Source organism: Excalfactoria chinensis, chromosome 2 (assembly GCF_039878825.1).
Source record: "Excalfactoria chinensis isolate bCotChi1 chromosome 2, bCotChi1.hap2, whole genome shotgun sequence".
In the NCBI taxonomy this organism is placed as follows: Eukaryota; Metazoa; Chordata; class Aves; order Galliformes; family Phasianidae; genus Excalfactoria; species Excalfactoria chinensis.
Window position 1 is genome coordinate 95,634,892 of NC_092826.1, and position 21,457 is coordinate 95,656,348.

General features: G+C 43.0%; 1 protein-coding gene and 1 pseudogene across 1 annotated transcript; both read left to right on the plus strand.

Annotated features, from left to right (window-relative positions):
- Positions 1-12,464, plus strand: part of LOC140247911 (dual specificity calcium/calmodulin-dependent 3',5'-cyclic nucleotide phosphodiesterase 1C-like) — a 37,166-nt pseudogene extending 24,702 nt beyond the window's left edge.
- A 2,168-nt stretch (positions 12,465-14,632) lies between these two features.
- On the plus strand, positions 14,633-20,365 carry LOC140247912 (dual specificity calcium/calmodulin-dependent 3',5'-cyclic nucleotide phosphodiesterase 1C-like). Its single transcript, XM_072328111.1, has 4 exons — positions 14,633-14,712; positions 16,799-16,865; positions 19,038-19,154; positions 20,111-20,365. Exons 1-4 carry the CDS (start codon positions 14,633-14,635, stop codon positions 20,363-20,365), a joined length of 519 nt encoding a protein of 172 aa, XP_072184212.1.
- Positions 20,366-21,457: the final 1,092 nt, after the last annotated feature.

A 21,457-nucleotide genomic window follows, 5' to 3' on the forward strand; every position in this document is an offset into this window, starting at 1 on the left:
CTTTGCCAAGCTCAGTGCTTGACCCTTGAGGCAGCAGAGTTTGCTGCTCTCTTTTTAAACATAGAGTGGAAAGAGCAGCACAGTAGCCTTAGTGCATTACATTCTGGCAGCCCCAGGACTGCGGAAACACTGGAAGTACCCTGAGGAGCATGAAGTCTCTGGTGTGTCCCCAAGGCATTTTATCACCTTGTTAACACGGGCATCTTGGCTCAGCTTGTCTTCAAATGAAGCTTCTGGTGTGATTTGTGTCTAGTTTTACCAGTGGTGTCAGTAACTATTGACACAGTATACTAAGAGTGAGGGTGTGGAGTCCTGAAAAGATTCAAATGAACATCATCACTGCCACAAAAAGTGCATTTAGATGTGAAGGCCCTTAAGAACACAAGGCAGAGGCACAAATAGGATGTGACTTCATTGCTCTGAAGAGGATTTGTTTCAAAAGCTGGGAAAGTTGACTCAGCTTCAGACAGCCAGTGCCAGATGTCTACAGCAAAACTCAAGTCAGGAATGTGAGTTCTGGCTGGGACTTCCATGACACCTATTGTTGCTGATCAGAACTGTGCTGACAGCCTAGCAGTTCTCTGCATAGGAGGATGGGTGTATCATACAGTGGATCACAGACCACACAAGCACACATGGGCTTCTTCCACTTGCTGATTGCTGACTTTTTAAAATTGCTCTTCTTATTTAATCTCATACCTGAAAACTCAAGAAATCGCTGCATGTGTGCTAAGAGTGGCTGCAATAATGGTAAGGCTAACAGGACAGCATTAGCTGTCCTTTCTCCCTGGGAAGTATTCCTCCCCCGTTTGACAGGCTGTTAGTGAATTAACCCTCACTCTCAGTGAAGGACTTGCTTGAGAAGGATATAAACGAGTGGCAGAAAGCTGGTAGTCAGAGGCTGTTACCCAGTGGGTTTGAATAACTGTGAAATGAAAGAGGAAACATTCAGATGGAAAATGGCATCAGAGAAGGGCTGTTGCTCTCCTAAGCTAAGGCAGAGGGCCTTTGCCTGAACTGTCTGAAAAGTGCTGTGTCCTGGCAGAGGGGGTAAGAAATTATGTGATTTAGGCAGTGGGAGTGTTCTTTAAAGGTGCATGACATTTGTGTTTGAGAGCAGAACGTGAAAGGGAAGTGAAGGACTTCACACAGGATCATGTCAGATGGGAGAAGAAAGCTTTCCATCCTCTCTTTTGACTCCTGTGTTTCTGAAGTGCAAAACTGTGAGATGTGGAAAGGTGTTTTAACAGCGGGTGTCTGTGAATTCACATAGCCTATTAAAAACAGAATGGCCTGAAAACAAATATAAATTCCAGTACGTAGTTCAGTGCATTCTTTCGTATGGTTACCAATGTTATGTCCTTCGTCCTTCTCGTACACAAACAAAGAACACCTAAAAATTTTGAACTGATTTTAAAAAGAGAGAGAGAGAGAGAAGTAATAGTGGTACTGAACTGCAGATGATGCCTTGCAGACTGCAGATGATTTCTGAGGTAAACTGAGGATGAGCTTGTGTGCTGGACAAGCAAGAAGAACAGAAACTGGAAGGGCAGTATGGTTTGCTGCAGTGGAAAATGGGGAGCATCTTGTTTATTTGAGTGCAGACTTTGCCTCTGGTGAAGATCTGGTATTAACAGATTCATCCTTATCTCCAGCCTGGGGACCAAGGTATGAGATACTGGGAATTGTATGGCCTTGAGCAAGGCTCTAGGGTGAGAGAGGTGGTATAGAGAGCATGTGCACAGGCTAGGAAGAAGGAAGAGAAATCATTGTACTTCAAGTTCATTTGTTGGCCTATACAAGATCTCCTGTAACAGCATATTTCTTCATTGTTGTCTAGTATAGGTTTATCTATATGTTGTGTTATCTATTTTCTCTTGGTAGAATGTACAGGCGGACGTCCAATATGGTCGGTTTGAGCTACCCACCAGCTGTAATTGGAGTGTCAAAGGTAAGTCCAACAAAAAGGTGATGTTGGGAGAAGACTGAGGTGTCTTTGCAAAGCATCAGGGAAACACCGTGACGTTTTACATGGGGAAGGGAGTGTTTGAACTTGCCCTTTCCTTCTTTCTGATGTTTAATCAACCTCAGGTCCATTCATAGTTTACTGCTCTGCGGGAATATTCTTAGAGTGAAAGAAAAAATAGAGTTCAGAACTTGATAATGTTGAACCTTGAAAGTTCCAGCTCTGTTCTAGTGTTGAGCTATGAAGCCGATGAGAGTAATGTGTTGAAATCAATCGTGACTTTGCAAAGGGAAGAATGAAAATGTGTGTACAGAGAAGTGGAGAAGGAAATGTATCAGCTGCCCTGAGAGAAGGGATTTTCTGTCACTGCTCAGGTTCAAATCTTCAAGGTGACAATCAGCTGTGGAATAAAAATCTTAGAGTTTTGAGATTTCAGAGGAAAAGTGAGAGATGACAAGTAGTCTGAAAAAAATATATACCGTTCATGGGGAAATTGCTGTGGGCAGGGTCCCCAATCACGAGACTAAGCTGTGCAGAGCCACATCCAGTCTGGCCTTGAATGCCTCCAGGGATGGGGCATCCACAGCCTCCTTGGGCAACCAGTTCCAGCGCATCACCACCCTCTGTGTGAAAAACTTCCTCCTAATATCTAACCTAAACCTCCCTTGTCTCAGTTCAAGACCATTCCCCCTTGTCCTATCACTGTCCACCCCTGTAAACAGTCATCCTGTTGATACACTCCCTTCAAGTACTGAAAGGCCACAATGAGGTCTCTCCAGAGCCTTCCCTTTTCCAAGCTAAGCAAGCCCAGTTCCCTCAACCTTTCTTCATAGGAGAGGTGCTCCAGCCCTCTGATCATCTTAGTGGCCCTCCTCTAGACCCATTCCAAGAGCACTGCATCTTTCTTGTGCTGGGGGCCTCAGCACGGTCACTGATGTTGAACAGAAAATCAGCTGTCTCTAAATCAGACAGCTGATAAAACAAATCAAGGCTCTAAGGTTAACAGACGGAAAGGCAAATGGACTGAACATCTGGGAAGCACTGCTGTTGATTTCTTGTTTCGCCCAAGAAGTGGAGTGAAGGTCAAATGTCAGACTAAAATGTATAGAAGATAACCTTAGGGCTGTAGCTCCATCACATTGCCTACGGGCAGCATTAGAGCACCTTCTGACATTTCATCTGGGGCTGCAGGGCCAGTGACCTCGAGATGTGTAGCCAGGAATTTTCCCATCCCTTGCTTCTCCCACTCTCTTTATTGACAACAGTTATTCTCCTCCCACTCAAGGTGCTTGTGAAGTTCTGCTTACCTTTCAGTTTCTCTCCAACATGGACGTTACATCTGTGCAAAGCTTTTCATAAGACCATAAAATCCTCTAATTATCACAGACTGCAAATTCTCTGAGCAAAGTGTGATACTCCCTTTTTTCCTTAAGGGGAAATTTCCCCCTCGGTTAATATTTAGAGTAAAATGCTACTGTCATTGTTGTCAAGAATATTTCCCTCTGTGAAATCTAAATTATTCTACAGTAAAACTTAGCATCTTCATGGCTTTGTGGTGCAAAGGAACAATATTTTGCCTTTCCTTCATTCACTTCATTTTATCTGCCACAAGAACACAACATTACCACAATAAAAAGATAAGGAAACACAAACCTTTATTTGTACAAGAAAAGATTGTTTTACAGTAATTTCTGAACAACAGTATAGTTGAAACATTGCTTTAGAATTCATAGGAAGTAGTGGTCAGATTGTCTTAAAGTAAATTCTGAACAACAGTATAGTTGAGACATTGCTTTAAACTTCACAGGAACTGGAGGTCAATTACTATTTTAATTAATTAATTATTAACTATATAATAAATATAAATTTAAATATAAAACACATAACATATTTAAATATAACAGTAAATTCTATTATTCTACATTCTAATATTGAATATTGTAAGTTACTATATAATTATATGATTATAACAGTATATAATTATAAAACTTATAAAACGTATAAACGTATAAAATGTATGAAACGTATAAAACGTATAAAACATATAAACTATATAATTATATAATTATAACAATAGCTACTGCTTCCTACTGAAATTAAATAAAAACAGTTCAAGGAGGGCGCAGGAGTAGGCGAGCGAGGGTCCTGGTGTTTGGGGGACATCCTCGTTGTCACATGTGAGTGCTCTTATCTCACGCTGCCATCCGTAGGAGGTGAGCTGGAATTCAACCTTCTGCAAGAGAGTTTATACGTTATGCTTCAGCTTTATGAGATGGCATTTGAACTTGTCTTCTTCTGTCCCTTGGCTGAGCACCCTGCAGCATTAATAGAGCATTTGCAGCTAACTGTAACGCTCTCAATTGCACTTAGATATTTACTTTGATGTTGTAAAGCTCATTTTTTTTATACCATTGTAAGCGCTTAATGTAGCATTACTATGAAAAGCCCCAGTTAACTCATCTTTAAAAAAATAAAATAAAATATTTACAGATAATTACAAACTCATGTCCTTAAAAAAAGAGAATCCTGTAGGGAATCATGCTGTCTCTGAACCATGGAAGCTGCAATAGTCAGAAGGATCTAAGATCTCTTTGGGTGGAGCAAGGCAGCTCGAGATATTTTTTATAGCACTTCTCTGTGCAGCAGGTGATGAAAATACGAGCACAGGCCGGTATGCGAGTGCCCATAACCATCTTTCATTTACCAAGGCAAACTAAGATTTGTTTTGCACTTATGCTTTGCAATTTGGAAATTGAATAATAATGGTGAAATGGGTGATCAGATTAACATTCTTTTCTATTCATTCTTGCAGAATGTAGACAAGTGGTCATTTGATGTGTTTGCACTAAACGATGCCAGTGGAGATCATGCACTGAAATTCATTTTCTATGAACTTCTCACACGCTAAGATCTGATCAGTCGTTTCAAGGTCAGTAGTTACAAGATGGGTCTCCTTTTCCATCTTGCATTTTCTTCTATTTCATTCTTATTCTGCTCTGTTCCATTCAGACTGCAGTGATTTCAGCTGCATTTGAAGGTGTCTGTGAAGATTTTGTGGTCGCTGTCATTTCCCCTAAAGGGGGAAGAGAATCTTCCTGCAGCAACCAGGACCAAATGTCATTTGAGTAGAACATTTGATTGTAATAGGGCAGCATGAAGCAGGTGGAGTTCCAGAGTGAAATGCAATGGGAATGATAGTGTCATTCTCCCAGTATTCTGAGGAGTCTCAAGCATGCAAGCCAAAAATGACAAATTGGCTTGCTATGGGTTTCAAAATGCAAATACTACTTCAGTTGGAGTAAAAGGTGTACTCCATATCTTTTACTTTGAACAGCTCCTTTGTAACTGTGAACAGTGTTACATTTGGGTCACAGAGCATTGCCCTGAGATGTTTCCCATTCTCCCCACCCAAAGATTCCATTTGCCCTTTCTCTGCTGACACTTACTCTGGCAGGACTCCTACTTTCTCCGACTCCTGGCCTCCTTCAGGATCTTCTGTCGCCTGGTGAGAAAAGTTTGAAGATGATAAGTGATGAGAAATGCATTGCCCCAGGATACATACTCAAGAGGGAAATGGCTGTGCAACTCTGACTGTAGAAATATGAAGGTTTAGGGTATTGTAGTTGGTGCAAAGCAATGGAGAATCCCTGCTGCTTGCTGCATACACTTGCAGCTGCCACCACCCATGTAGTGTGCTCCCTAGAAATCCCCCAAATGTGGTTTCATGTTAGGCATACAGTTACACTCTGGGAGCCAAAAAAGAATGACAAACTCATAGTATGGGAAGTCAGGATTTGGTAGTAAAAAACCAAAAGTACAATATACAACACTCCTCATTGTAGAGTATTACAGACTATCTACGAGCTGCATTTCATTACAAACTCCGGAATGTGAGTAGTAAAGCAGAGATACATGCTACATTATTGTGAGGGGATGAGACAGAACCGTAGAAACTGCTCTCTGGAGCCTCTTCTGAAAATGATCTCCAAATGCTAGCTATTACATGTGATTCTTTCATTTGTAACTGTGTGCTTCTTTTCTTAGATCCCCATTTCTGCCCTGGTGTCCTTTGTGGAAGCTCTGGAGGTTGGATACAGCAAACACAAAAATCCTTATCACAACCTAATGCATGCTGCAGATGTGACACAAACAGTCCATTACCTCCTTTTCAAGACAGGTGTCGTGGTACGTACAGGAGTTGGCATCCCTAATACAGAAGGAAATGGCAGTAGGTTTTGTTTGGTAAAGAGATTATTGTTATCCACAGCAGAACCCATCTGTACTGCAGAAAAATTGTAAATTGCAATGTCTGTGCTAATGAAAGTAGGCATTTGGGATTATTTAGAAGAATCTAGGTGAGGATTTGGGTAACTGTTTTAATTGATTGGAGTGAGGATGAGTGAAAAACCCAAGCTGAATTCTCCCCTCTGCCACTGATTTCCTGGCTGAGTCTAGCAAGTCATCTTGTTGGGATTTCACTTCCCTCTCTGTGAAGGAACAAATCACCTAAGCTTTCTCCAGAATACAAAATGTAATCATTTGTTGATTAACCCAGTTTGTCACCTATTTTCAATCTATCACTCACCAATTTCTGATGGTAATTTGGCTTCTCAGGAGCTGTGTCTTCACTTGACGTGGAGGTGGATCCACCTCCATTGGCTCCTCTTCATTTGGAGGTGGATCCACCTCCATGGGCTCCTCTTCATTTGGAGGTGGATCCACCTCCATGGGTTCATCTTCTATTTGAGGTGGATCCACCTCCATGGGCTCCACTGGATCTTGTTCTATGGCCCTCTGCCTCCTCCCCATCAGGTGGATCTTCTTGCTGGGAGGAGGCACCATTACTGTGTGGGGAGCTCTGAACTGCAGCACCAGCTTGTTTTGCTCTACCCACTGTTATGGCGGTTGCAGAACTCGGAACACTAGATAGTGACATCAGCAGTGTACCAGTATTCCATGGCAACCCAGACACGGCAGTGTTTGGAGTTGGGGCCTGTGGCCTGAGAGTTGCCCCAGTTTTGAAGAAAGAAGGACAGGGGGCACTTAGGGACCCTTTTCTGGGAAGGGCTGTGCCATTGTGCTTGCTAGAGAGAACTTGTGGTTGTTGGGCAAAAGGCGCCATGGAGACTCCAGTCCCTTCTTCATCCCATGCCTCCAATCCATTTGTACTGATGGATGGGCAGGATCTGGCCAGGAGAGCCTTCTACTTGGCAGCTGCCTGGCTGCCTGCAAGTGGTGGCAGTCTGTTGCCCAACAGTACTGGAGAGGACACAAGGTGTACTGACACCCCGCAAGCAGCCTAGGGACATGCAATCAATAAAGAACTGCTGAGTTTCAAGGGTGGTGTGAGTTCTCCTTTGCTGTCCTTCAACTCTGCCCCTTGAACATAGAGGAGGCAGCATCTCATCTGCCCTGATCCCCAAGGGAGAGCAGTGGGGAGGAGAGCACCTGGTGTCTTCTAATTGGCTGTGCTGGGATGGCATGAGGGGTCCACTGGAGGGTCTGTGAGATCCTTGAGGTTTTGAGGTGGCTTTTTCATTCTGAGGATGAGAGGGCTGACTTGGGATTGCTGTCCTAAGTGTTTTCTCCATCCAGCTCCTGAATGTGTGGCTGAAAGTGAAGTCAGGCCACACATGACAATGCACAGAGAATAGATGGGGATTGACTGAGTGTCCAGATAAGTAATCAGGACATATTAGATCTCTGGATCCCTGCCACCTCTGGAGTAGTGATCTTGAAAGGAGGGCTGAGGGGCAGAGGGCCCAGTTCCACAGATGTCTGTGCCCCATCAGCTGACCCTTACTGTACTTCAAGCAGCATGAAAGTGTTCATAGGCTTACATCATGTGAAGAGGAAAGGGAGGTGATTCTGTTTGGTGCACAGTGATTTAATTACAGCCAGCATGCCAAGAAACTGCAGCTCGTTGCTGAACTAAGGCAAACTAAGCTGTTTTTGGTGGCGTTTCTGATGACGGTGTCATCTTGTCTTTCCACCACTGTTCCCATGTTAGAAAAGTCAGGCTTTGTCTTGTTACACACTCCCAGTAACTTTGAGGAAGGAGGAGGGATGCTGGTTCGAAGGGCACCTGTCCTGAGGATGCTTCCCAGTGCCTGTTTTTCCAATTCCCAGTGAGACTAGATGCCTCTTGGGCTCTGGGACTGCCCTTCATTTCATGTGGTGTTCTTAGGGTTCCAGCTCCTTGTTCATAGCCTTCATGGACTTGCCTAGGGAAGCTGTCAACTCTCAGTTATTTTTCTCTCTCTGTCTCTCTGTCTCTCTCTTTTTTTCTTTCTATATTTTTTTTTTTTTTTTTGTAATTCCACTGTGCAGACCTTATCTTTAGGGGGTTAGTTTTCAGTTCTTTGTGGCATATTCTTACTAGCTTTTAAGTGGCAGAGATGGTTCAGGTGTGGTGAAGGTGCTGATGAGTGCCATAATTTTCATGCCTCGATAACCAGTGTGGCTGAGGGAGGTCTCAGCTCAGTTAGAGAAGGTAAACTCTTTTACTTGATTAGCTTTTTCTCTGCTGTACGGACAACATTCTCAGAAATAAAGGGGTCAGTCTAGATTAAAGACAGGTCATTCTGAAGTTGTGTCACGTCCAGCATTAAGTGGCGCTTGCACATTATTAATGGCATTGAATAAAGTCCAGTAACACCTCAGTGGAAGCACATCTTGCAGACAGTTTCTGGGTTCTAATTAGCCAAGGCTGCTATATGCAATCCGCCACAGCATAGGCATTGGGCTTGTTCAGCCTGGAGAAGAGAAGTAGGTGGGGTGACCTCATTGCAGCCTTCCAGTACCTAAAGGGAACCTACAGACAGGAGGGAAGTCAACTTCTTACAGGGGTGGATAGTGGCAGGACATGGGTAAATGGTTTTAAATTGTAGGAGGGAAGATTTAGGTTGGATGTCAGGAGCAAGTTCTTTACCAAGAGAGTGGTGAGCTGTTGGAACAGGCTGCCCAGAGAGGCTGTGGATGCCCCAAGCCTGGAGGTGATCAAGGCCAGGTTGGATGGGCCTTGGGCTGCTTGGTCTAGTATTAGATGTTGAGGCTGGCCACTCTGTTTGTGGCAGGGGGGTTGGAGCTTGACGATCCTTGTGGTCCCTTCCAACCCAAGCCATTTTATGGTTCTGTCAACTTGAAAGAGAATTCCAGAAACAGTTTTCCAGTTTTTGAGTGCTAAGTCAGAGCAAGATTAACAGCCTTGTGTATCCCAGATTCCAGTCGCAGAGAAGCAGAAGCAGAAAAACCCACTAAATATTTGTCTTCAATTATTTTGAGATCTTCATTTTCTTTCATGTGCTTACCGATATCTGGTCAATTACCTGTGCGCACCCACTTTTCAAAGTCAACTGCTGCTGGGATGCATCTTTTGAAATGTCAGGGAGGTGCATAGACCTCTATCAGAGGTATCATCTACCTCCTTAGTATTCTGTAGGTCCCTCCATAAGTAATGACTCCTACTTGTTTTCATGGAAATGCTAACAGCTACAAAGAGCACAGTAACACTGTTCAATGCAGAAAATTCTGAGCTACAAAGCGCTGCTTTTCAACACAGTGCCCACCATCATTAACTGTGCATTTTCACCAGCAGAGAAGGAGAGTCTGCATGCTTTGCTCAGCAAAATCTGCTCCAGCGGAGGTGACCCACTGTTGCCACTGCTGAAACACGCACCACCCATTGCCTCACTGTGCTCACATTCCCTGTTTCATCCCTGTAAGTGTTCAGGAAGTGTTGATGAATGTCAGTGGGTGCCATTTTTTCTCTGTGAGGGAATTCAGTGACCGAGCTTTTCTTTTTCTTCATGCACGCTTCCATGCAAGACACAGAGAATTTGCTCTGCTAGTTCTGGAAATTATTAAAAGCATCTGATTGATTTAGAAATCAAAGTCAAAAGTGACAATCACATTGAAAATATGACTTTGACTAGGCAATTAGGGGCAAAAAGACCAAGAACAATCTCAGGACTTTATCAGCTATTTCTATGAATCACGAAGAACAAGATATGTCTCTTGTGAGACGATGTTTCTTGTGCTCCTTATGGTTCAGGGAGTGACAAAAACTCCGCTGATTAGTGGAAATTGGTGACATTTTTTTTGTATTTGAGGCTCTGTTACAAAATTGAACCAAGCTGAAAATACATAGCTTGGTGGTATGCGCACACGTGCGCATGTACTAGTAAGTCATTGAAAAAGATGGGTATTCTTGTGATTTTACTTCTTTCTTCCTGGGATTTTCCTCTCTTTCTTCCTCACACATCATTCTTTAAGAAGGGCAATCATTTCCCCTCTCTATGATTTAAACCTGTTTGTTGTTTTTTTTTTTTTTGTTCTTGAAGCTGCTTTGCTGAAGTTCAGTTTATTTAGATGAAGCGTCAGGAAAAGCACTGATTCAGCTTCGGTGTATCAGCCAGAGAAATTTGCTTTAAGACAGCTGGCAGGCTGCAGGGGAAAGGCAAGGATGTGCAGCACTGCCTGTCAGCGGGGGATAACTTGCCTTAAAAGACAAAAGCCTGAATGCCTGGGAAAATGATCTGATTGCTCTGTAATTTCTTTTCAGCACTGGCTGACAGAGCTGGAGATCTTCGCTATGATCTTCGCAGCTGCTATCCATGATTATGAACACACAGGAACCACCAACAATTTTCACATCCAAACACGGTAAGGCCATCATAAATCATGAGTGGTTGGGGAAGTTTTTGGAAAATAACAGCACATCCACATAGAAGAATGAGGAAGTTTTTGCCCTCAAGTGATGCAGGAGAAAAGGTCACTTCCCTACATAACATTTAATTTTTTCTTACTCAACAGTTTCCAACTGTATGCCTGTATTATAGATTGCTGACCACTGTATCATATCAGGAAAAAGGAAGACCCCAAGATATTTCTGTGCAAAATTGCTGAAGGCTACTTGTTATGCAGATTGATGTATTTCATCAAAGATATATTTTTAAGGAAATGTTATAATTCAAAGGTTCACCAGTATCTGTATTTGTCAGTATACACCAGCACAACATATACTGTTCTTACTGGAAAAACATATCAGCCGCAAGAGGATATGTTTAGCACTACCTGTTTGGGAATAAGTCATTGCGCTCACATCTTAAATCTTTGTAAATTCCTGGAGAGCAGTCAGCTGGTCGCAGACTGTACTGGACTGGCATTATTGTTGATCTCAGAGTCTTGTGTAGGGCTTTTGAGATTGATGGAAGAGAGGTACAAAGAAAATGGCAACATTTGAGAGTGTGCAAATATTGTAAAACGTCTGGCTTCAGTGATAATTGGGCGTCTAATGTCTGTGTATTATTTTGACGGTGTAAGTCTACAGGTAGCACTGACAAACTGTCTAGGTGTCCTTGACTGACATAGCGTACTTGGACACTTCTAAGATGCACTGCAGCATACCCTAAATTAGACATCTGGAGTATGGTAGCTGAATCCTGCTATGTATTGCAGATATACAAAGGCTCCTATGAGAGATCACACATTTGCTCAAGAAGGTTTTGGAATGCTGGAAGAAATTTCTGTCTGCGTTCTAGGATAAGCCAGACTCCCCCTTCTTACAGCTTCTTATATGCAAGAATGAGAGATCTGCTCTATTTCCAAAGTAGAAAACAGCTACAGAAAAGTTCAGTTATAGTGCCTTCTTTGTGGCATTGAACAACAGAGGATCTAAAATGGTGAGGGAGAAAAATTTACACTGCTCACTGGGAAGCAAGACTGACAGAGGACTATAATGAATCTTACTCATTCTCTCTTGCCATTACCTTTGAGCAACCACTTTGTCTTCAGAACAATTGAACTATCCAGCAATTTCAGATCTACCACACGGAGCCTAAAATAAGGAGTAAAATACCTTTGGTTTTCTACTATCCCACTGGGTTTTGCCTTTCTGTACAGCATCGCTAGGTGCACGGATAACTGAAAGCAGCTCAGTCATGTCTTGCTTACAGCCAATTTGCTATTCTGGGAACAATATAAGAACACACCTCACAATTTCTTACTCAGCTACACTCAGGCTTCAGTTTGAGAGCAATATACACAAGAACTGGAAAGGAACTTTGTGATTCAGCCCTAAATGTACATTATCTCTCTCAGTTAGGAAGCTCTCAGTATCCTTTTCTGATGTAATGTAAGACGAGGTGAGTCTCAGCAGATGAAATAGATTTTGTGGTGAATTTTCATCTTTAGTTTTCTTTTAATGAATAACAACAATGAATGAAGCGTCACAAGCACTCTCAAAATGCTTATATCTGTGCTATAGGAACTAACCTCTGTATGTGAGCAAAGAAAAGCTTTTGAATATAAGACACGTTAGATAAGGAAGAAACGTAACCTTCCTTGTTTCCTTTTTAATCCTAGGTCAGACTCAGCCATTCTGTATAATGACCGGTCTGTACTTGAAAATCACCATGTTAGTGCAGCATATCGTCTTTTACAAGATGATGAAGAGATGAATATTTTATCTAATCTCTCAAAAGACGACTGGAGGTAAACATGAACATTCTACAGAATTATAACTCTCAAAATATTTTACTTCCTCTCAACAACTAACCGGTTGGCGGAGAAAACTGCCTTGAACTGAGAACATGTATTAGCATTTGTCAGGACAAGCACGTAACTAAAGCAAAACATTTCTGTTTAATTTAATGACAGCCCCTCCCTGAGTGGCAGTCAGAAGTGGTTACAGCAGCCGTGTCCCACCTGTGTCCCAGCCCAGCCAGCTCTGCGGCCGCCCTCTGCCCCATGCTATCATGGCAGCAGTTCTACCTTGCCAAGCGGTGCAGCCCAGAGACAGTATGCAGTCACACAACATTGTGCAGATATTTTGTGGGTGAAAATGCACAGATAATAATGGTGGTGACCATGCTGAAAAACAGTGATTTGTAGCTGAGAATTGACTCTATCACATCATGTTATTGTGCTCTTTGTATCTGCTTGGATGACAGGAGGCTTGCTGATGTGCCTCCCATCCACAAGAAGGGCTGTAAGGAGAATCTGGGGAACTACAGGCCTGTCAGCCTGACCTCGGTACTGGGGAAACTTATGGAGCAAATCATCTTGGGTGAGATCACACGGCACGTGTATGGCGTCCAGGGGATCAGGCCCAACCAGCACAGGTTCATGAAGGGCAGGTTGTGCTTGCCCTTTTATGACTGGGTAACCAGACTGGTAGACAGGGGAAAGGCTGTTGATGTAGTCTTCCTAGACTTCAGCAAAGCCTTTGACACGGTCTCTCACAGTATTCTCCTGGGGAAACCTGGCTGCCCATGGCCTGGACAGGTATACCCTTCTTTGGGTAAGGAATTGGCTAAGGAGCCATGCCAAACAGGTAGTGGTTAATGGAGTTAAGTCCAGCTGCTGACCCATTAAATGCGATGTCCCCCAGGGGTCAGTACTGCAGCCCATCTTGTTTAATGTCTTTACTAATTATCTTGATTAGGGGATTGAGTTTACCCTCAGTAAGTTTGCAGATGACACCAAGTTGGGAGGCGATGTCGATCTGCCTGAGAGCAGGGAGGTCCTGAAAAGTGATCTAGATAAGTTGTATTGCTGGGCTGAGGTTAATAGGATGAGGTTCAACAAGGACAAGTGCCGGGTCCTGCACTTTGGCCACACTAACCCCATGCAGCGCTATAGGCTTAGGGTTGAGTGGCTGGATGACTGTGAAGAGGAAAGGGACCTGGGGGTGTTGGTTGATGCTTTCCTGAGCATGAGCTGACAGTTTGCCCAGGTGGCCAAAAGGGCCAATGGCATCCTGGCCTGTATAAGAAATAGTGTGTCCAGCAGGAGCAGAGGTGAAAATCCCCCTGTACTCAGCACTGGTGAGGCTGCACCTCCAGTATTGTGTTCAGTTTTGGGCCTCTCACTACAAGACAGACATCAAGGCCCTGAAGCGTGTCCAGAGGAGGGCAACGAAACTCATGAGGAATCTGGAGCACAAGTCTTATGAGGAATGGCTGAGGGAGCTGGGATTATTTAGTTTGGAGAAGAGGAGGCTCAAGGGGGACCTCATTGCACTCTACAACTTCCTGAAGGGAGGCTGTGATGAGGAGTGGCTTGGCCTCTTCTCCCAGGCAACAAACAGGACCCGAGGAAATGGCTGCAAGTTGCACCAGAGGAGGTTCAGATTAGACATAATAAGGAGCTTTTTCTCTCAGAGAGGCCAGGCACTGGAATGGCTGCCCAGGGAGGTGGAGGAGTCGCCATCCCTGGCAATGTTCAGGAGGAGTCTGGATGAGGAGCTACAAGATATGTTTAGCGGCTTGTGGTAGCAATGGTAATGGGGGACGGTTGGTCTAGATGATCTTGTAGATCCTTTCCAACCTTGTGATTCTGTGATTCTGTTGTAGTTTCCATGGAAATAAATACGAGGATCCAAATCTTTGGATCAGCCTACATATTTTATATGCAGACCAAGACAATTCCTCTCCACCCAGTGTATCCCAGGCAAGACAAATGTTAGACATCCATGGGTTAACAATTTCACTGAATACAGTGAGAGAGATGAAAACTATGAGAAATGATCCATCGCACTGCTTCCCAGAACCACTACAAACCGCCTATTTACTGAATTGGACAAATGACGAATTACTTTTTAGTTGGTCACGTAGCTCTTGGGTAAAAAACAGTAAATGCCAAATTGCCAGACTATAACTAGGGATGATGCTCAAAAGGACAGAGGAGAAACCCCGGTTCAGGAGCATTGTCCATGCAGTACAAGCAGGGATATTTGTGGAAAGGTAAAGGAACATATAATGACTTTGTTCTATTAGCTGCTCGTGCACACTGCCATTTGCACCTGCAGTATAGAGTGAAGAGGTCTCTAATATGATTCTAAAGTTGTTTCTACAAAGATCTGGTTGGCAAACAACTTCTAGTAGAGTGCAACCTGGAGCAGCACATACAGATCTGTTTTTAGCGTCATACAGATGTAATAGCACAGGTGAAATAATTTTGACATCCCTGTGTAGTCCTAGGTTGGGACTCAAAGTTTTTAGAGTGCAGTCAGTTTGGTTTAGGCCCTACCTTGCCTTTTGGCTTCTGTTGTCCTTCTGTTTGGTTGATTTTGTTGTTGTTGTTGTTGTTGTTTTAAATGAAGAATATCCTGTGTCATGGTGTTACTGTCCTGAATCATATAGCAAATGTATAGACGGAGACTGATGTGAAAAGTTTGGAGATCGAAAGGGGAGGCAAAAAAAAATAAAAAATCCATTGAGTTTTCTCAGCTTTTTCAGTCACAACTTGCATCAGAACATACTGCTAAAACTAATTTCACTTTCTGAACTCTAAAACTTTTAGTCATCTAACTTTGGACTCATTTCCGTTCCTACCTTTTCTTCCTGAGTAACCACTCTTCCCCGATGTTTCCTTGGAGCTAGCAGGAGGGCTGGTAAGTGGGGAGCAGCCAGCAGACTTCAGACAGCCAGTGCCAGATGTCTACAGCAAAACTCAAGTCAGGAATGTGAGTTCTGGCTGGGACTTCCATGACACCTATTGTTGCTGATCAGAACTGTGCTGACAGCCTAGCAGTTCTCTGCATAGGAGGATGGGTGTATCACACAGTGGATCACAGACCACACAGGCGCACAGGGACTCCTTCCACTTGCTGATTGCTGACTTTTTAAAATTGCTCTTCTTATTTAATCTCATACCTGAAAACTCAAGAAATCGCTGCATGTGTGCTAAGAGTGGCTGCAATAATGGTAAGGCTAACAGGACAGCATTAGCTGTCCTTTCTCCCTGGGAAGTATTCCTCCCACGTTTGACAGGCTGTTAGTGGATTAACCCTCACTCTCAGTGAAGGACTTGCTTGAGAAGGATATAAACGAGTGGCAGAAAGCTGGTAGTCAGAGGCTGTTACCCAGTGGGTTTGAATAACTGTGAAATGAAAGAGGAAACATTCAGATGGAAAATGGCATCAGAGAAGGGCTGTTGCTCTCCTAAGCTAAGGCAGAGGGCCTTTGCCTGAACTGTCTGAAAAGTGCAGTGTCCTGGCAGAGGGGGTAAGAAATTATGTGATTTAGGCAGTGGGAGAGTTCTTTAAAGGTGCATGACATTTGTGTTTGAGAGCAGAACGTGAAAGGGAAGTGAAGGACTTCACACAGGATCATGTCAGATGGGAGAAGAAAGCTTTCCATCCTCTCTTTTGACTCCTGTGTTTCTGAAGTGCAAAACTGTGAGATGTGGAAAGGTGTTTTAACAGCGGGTGTCTGTGAATTCACATAGCCTATTAAAAACAGAATGGCCTGAAAACAAATATAAATTCCTGTATGTAGTTCAGTGCATTCTTCAGTATGGTTGCCAATGTTATGTCCTTCGTCCTTCTCGTACACAAACAAAGAACACCTAAAAATTTTGAACTGATTTTAAAAAGAGAGAGAGAGAGAGAAGTAATAGTGGTACTGAACTGCAGATGATGCCTTGCAAACTGCAGATGATTTCTGAGGTAAACTGAGGATGAGCTTGTGTGCTGGACAAGCAAGAAGAACAGAAACTGGAAGGGCAGTATGGTTTGCTGCAGTGGAAAATGGGGAGCATCTTGTTTATTTGAGTGCAGACTTTGCCTCTGGTGAAGATCTGGTATTAACAGATTCATCCTTATCTCCAGCCTGGGGACCAAGGTATGAGATACTGGGAATTGTATGGCCTTGAGCAAGGCTCTAAGGTGAGAGGTGGTATAGAGAGCATGTGCACAGGCTAGGAAGAAGGAAGAAAAATCATTGTACTTCAAGTTCATTTGTTGGCCTATACAAGATCTCCTGTAACATTCATTGTTGTCTAGTATAAGTTTATTTATATGTTGTGTTATCTATTTTCTCTTGGTAGAATGTACAGGCGGACGTCCAATATGGTCGGTTTGAGCTACCCACCAGCTGTAATTGGAGTGTTAAAGGTAAGTCCAACAAAAAGGTGATGTATGGAGAAGACTGAGGTGTCTTTGCAAAGCATCAGGGAAACACTGTGACGTTTTACATGGGGAAGGGAGTGTTTGAACTTGCCCTTTCCTTCTTTATGATGTTTAATCAACCTCAGGTCCATTCATAGTTTACTGCTCTGCGGGAATATTCTTAGAGTGAAAGAAAAAATAGAGTTCAGAACTTGAAAATGCTGAACCTTGAAGGTTCCAAGCTAAACAAGCCCAGTTCTCTCAACCTTTCTTCATAGGAGAGGTGCTCCAGCACTCTGATCATCTTAGTGGCCCTCCTCTAGACCCATTTCAAGAGCACTGCAGCTTTCTTGTGCTGGAGGCCTCAGCACAATCACTGATGTTGAACAGAAAATCAGCTGTCTCTAAATCAGACAGCTGATAAAACAAATCAAGGCTCTAAGGTTAACCAATGGAAAGGCAAATGGACTGAACATCTGGGAAGCACTGCTGTTGATCTATCTCTTGGTTCGCCCAAGAAGTGGAGTTAAGGTCAAATGTAAGACTAAAATGTATAGAAGATAACCTTAGGGCTGTAGCTCCATCACATTGCCTACGGGCAGCATTAGAGCACCTTCTGACATTTCATCTGGGGCTGCAGGGCCAGTGACCTCAAGATGTGTAGCCAGGAATTTTCCCATCCCTTGCTTCTCCCACTCTCTTTATTGACAACAGTTATTCTCCTCCCACTCAAGGTGCTTGTGAAGTTCTGCTTACCTTTCAGTTTCTCTCCAACATGGACATCACATCTGTACAAAGCTTTTTATAAGACCATAAAATCCTCTAATTATCACAGACTGCAAATTCTCTGAGCAAAGTGTGATGCTCCCTTTTTTCCTTAAGGGGAAATTTCCCCCTCGGTTAATATTTAGAGTAAAATGCTACTGTCATTGTTGTCAAGAATATTTCCCTCTGTGAAATCTAAAGTATTCTACAGTAAAACTTAGCATCTTCATGGCTTTGTGGTGCAAAGGAACAATATTTTGCCTTTCCTTCATTCACTTCATTTTATCTGCCACAAGAACACATAAAAAGATAAGGAAACACAAACCTTTATTTGTACAAGAAAAGTTTGTTTTACAGTAATTTATGAACAACAGTATAGTTGAAACATTGCTTTAAACTTCACAGGAACTGGAGGTCAATTACAATTTTAATTAATTAATTATTAACTATATAATAAATATAAATTTAAATGTAAAACACATAACATATTTAAATATAACAGTAAATTCTATTATTCTACATTCTAATACTGTATATTGTAAGTTACTATATAATTATATGATTATAACAGTATATAATTATAAAACTTATAAAACGTATAAACGTATAAAATGTATAAAACGTATAAAACGTATAAAACATATAAACTATATAATTATATGATTATAACAATAGCAACTGCTTCCTACTGAAACTAAATAAAAACAGTTCAAGGAGGGCGCAGGAGTAGGCGAGCGAGGGTCCTGGTGTTTGGGGGGCATCCTCGTTGTCACATGTGAGTGCTCTTATCTCACGCTGCCATCCGTAGGAGGTGAGCTGGAATTCAACCTTCTGCAAGAGAGTTTATACGTTATGCTTCAGCTTTATGAGATGGCATTTGAACTTGTCTTCTTCTGTCCCTTGGCTGAGCACCCTGCAGCATTAACAGAGCATTTGCAGCTAACCATAACTCTCTCAATTGCACTTAGATATTTACTTTGATGTTGTAAAGCTCATTTTTTTATACCATTGTAAGCGCTTAGTGTAGCATTACTATGAAAAGCCCCAGTTAACTCACTCATCTTCAAAAAAATGAAATAAAATATTTACAGATAATTACAAACTCATGTCCTTAAAAAAAGAGAATCCTGTAGGGAATCATGCTGTCTCTGAACAATGGAAGCTGCAATAGTCAGAAGGATCTAAGATCTCTTTGGGTGGAGCAAGGCAGCTCGAGATATTTTTTATAGCACTTCTCTGTGCAGCAGGTGATGAAAATACGAGCGCAGGCCGGTATGCGAGTGCCCATAACCATCTTTCATTTACCAAGGCAAACTAAGATTTGTTTTGCACTTATGCTTTGCAATTTGGAAATTGAATAATAATGGTGAAATGGGTGATCAGATTAACTTTCTTTTCTATTCATTCTTGCAGAATGTAGACAAGTGGTCATTTGATGTGTTTGCACTAAACGATGCCAGTGGAGATCATGCACTGAAATTCATTTTCTATGAACTTCTCACACGCTATGATCTGATCAGTCGTTTCAAGGTCAGTAGTTACAAGATGGGTCTCCTTTTCCATCTTGCATTTTCTTCTATTTCATTCTTATTCTGCTCTGTTCCATTCAGACTGCAGTGATTTCAGCTGCATTTGAAGGTGTCTGTGAAGATTTTGTGGTCGCTGTCATTTCCCCTAAAGGGGGAAGAGAATCTTCCTGCAGCAACCAGGACCAAATGTCATTTGAGTAGAACATTGGATTGTAATAGGGCAGCATGAAGCAGGTGGAGTTTCAGAGTGAAATGCAATGGGAATGATAGTGTCATTCTCCCAGTATTCTGAGGAGTCTCAAGCATGCAAGCCAAAAAGGAAAAATTGGCTTGCTATGGGTTTCAAAATGCAAATACTACTTCAGGTGGAGTAAAAGGTGTACTCCATATCTTTTACTTTGAACAGCTCCTTTGTAACTGTGAACAGTGTTACATTTGGGTCACAGAGCACTGCCCTGAGATGTTTCCCATTCTCCCCACCCAAAGATTCCATTTGCCCTTTCTCTGCTGACACTTACTCTGGCAGGACTCCTACTTTCTCCGGCTCCTGGCCTCCTTCAGGATCTTCTGACGCCTGGTGAGAAAAGTTTGAAGATGATAACTGATGAGAAAGTCGTAGAAATATGAAGGTTTAGGGTATTTTAGTTGGTGCAAAGCAATGGAGAATCCCTGCTGCTTGTAGCATACACATGCAGCTGCCACCACCCATGTAGTGTGCTCCCTAGAAATCCCCCAAATGTGGTTTCATGCTAGGCATACAGTTACACACTGGGAGCCAAAAAAGCATGACATACTCGTAGTATGTGAGTAGTAAAGCAGAGATACATGCTACATTATTGTGAGGGGATGAGACAGACCCATAGAAACTGCTCTCTGGAGCCTCTTCTGAAAATGATCTCCAAATGCTAGCTATTGCATGTGATTCTTTCATTTGTAACTGTGTGCTTCTTTTCTTAGATCCCCATTTCTGCCCTGGTGTCCTTTGTGGAAGCTCTGGAGGTTGGATACAGCAAACACAAAAATCCTTATCACAACCTAATGCATGCTGCAGATGTGACACAAACAGTCCATTACCTCCTTTTCAAGACAGGTGTAGTGGTACGTACAGGAGTTGGCATCCCTAATACAGAAGAAAATGGCAGTAGGTTTTGTTTGGTAAAGAGATTATTGTTATCCACAGCAGAACCCATCTGTACTGCAGAAAAATTGTAAATTGCAATGTCTGTGCTAATGAAAGTAGGCATTTGGGATTATTTAGAAGAATCTAGGTGAGGATTTGGGTAACTGTTTTAATTGATTGGAGTGAGGATGAGTGAAAAACCCAAGCTGAATTCTCCCCTCTGCCACTGATTTCCTGGCTGAGTCTAGCAAGTCATCTTGTTGGGATTTCACTTCCCTCTCTGTGAAGGAACAAATCACCGAAGCTTTCTCCAGAATACAAAATGTAATCATTTGTTGGTTAACCCAGTTTGTCACCTATTTTCAATCTATCACTCACCAATTTCTGATGGTAATTTGGCTTCTCAGGAGCTGTGTCTTCACTTCACATGGAGGTGGATCCACCTCCATTGGCTCCTCTTCATTTGGAGGTGGATCCACCTCCATTGGCTCCTCTTCATTTGGAGGTGGATCCACCTCCATGGGCTCCTCTTCTGTTGGAGGTGGATCCACCTCCATGGGCACGACTGGATCTTGTTCTATGGCCCTCTGCCTCCTCCCCATCAGGTGGATCTTCTTGCTGGGAGGAGGCTCCATTATTCTGTGGGGAGCTCTGAACTGCAGCACCTCCTGGTTTTGCTCTACCCACTGTTATGGCAGTTACAGAACTCAGAACACTAGATAGTGACATCAGCAGTGTACCAGTGTTCCATGGCAACCCAGACACGGCAGTGTTTGGAGTTGGGGCCTGTGGCCTGAGAGTTGCCCCAGTTTTGAAGAAAGAAGGACAGGGGGCACTTAGGGACCCTTTTCTGGGAAGGGCTGTGCCATTGTGCTTGCTAGAGAGAACTTGTGGTTGTTGGGCAAAAGGCGCCATGGAGACTCCAGTCCCTTCTTCATCCCATGCCTCCAATCCATTTGTACTAATGGATGGGCAGGATCAGGCCAGGAGAGCCTTCTACTTGGCAGCTGCCTGACTGCCTGCAAGTGGTGGCAGCCTGTTGCCCAACAGTACTGGAGAGGACACAAGGTGTACTGACACCCCGCAAGCAGCCTAGGGACATGCAATCAATAAAGAACTGCTGAGTTTCAAGGGTGGTGTGTGTTCTCCTTTGCTGTCCTTCACCTCTGCCCCTTGAACATAGA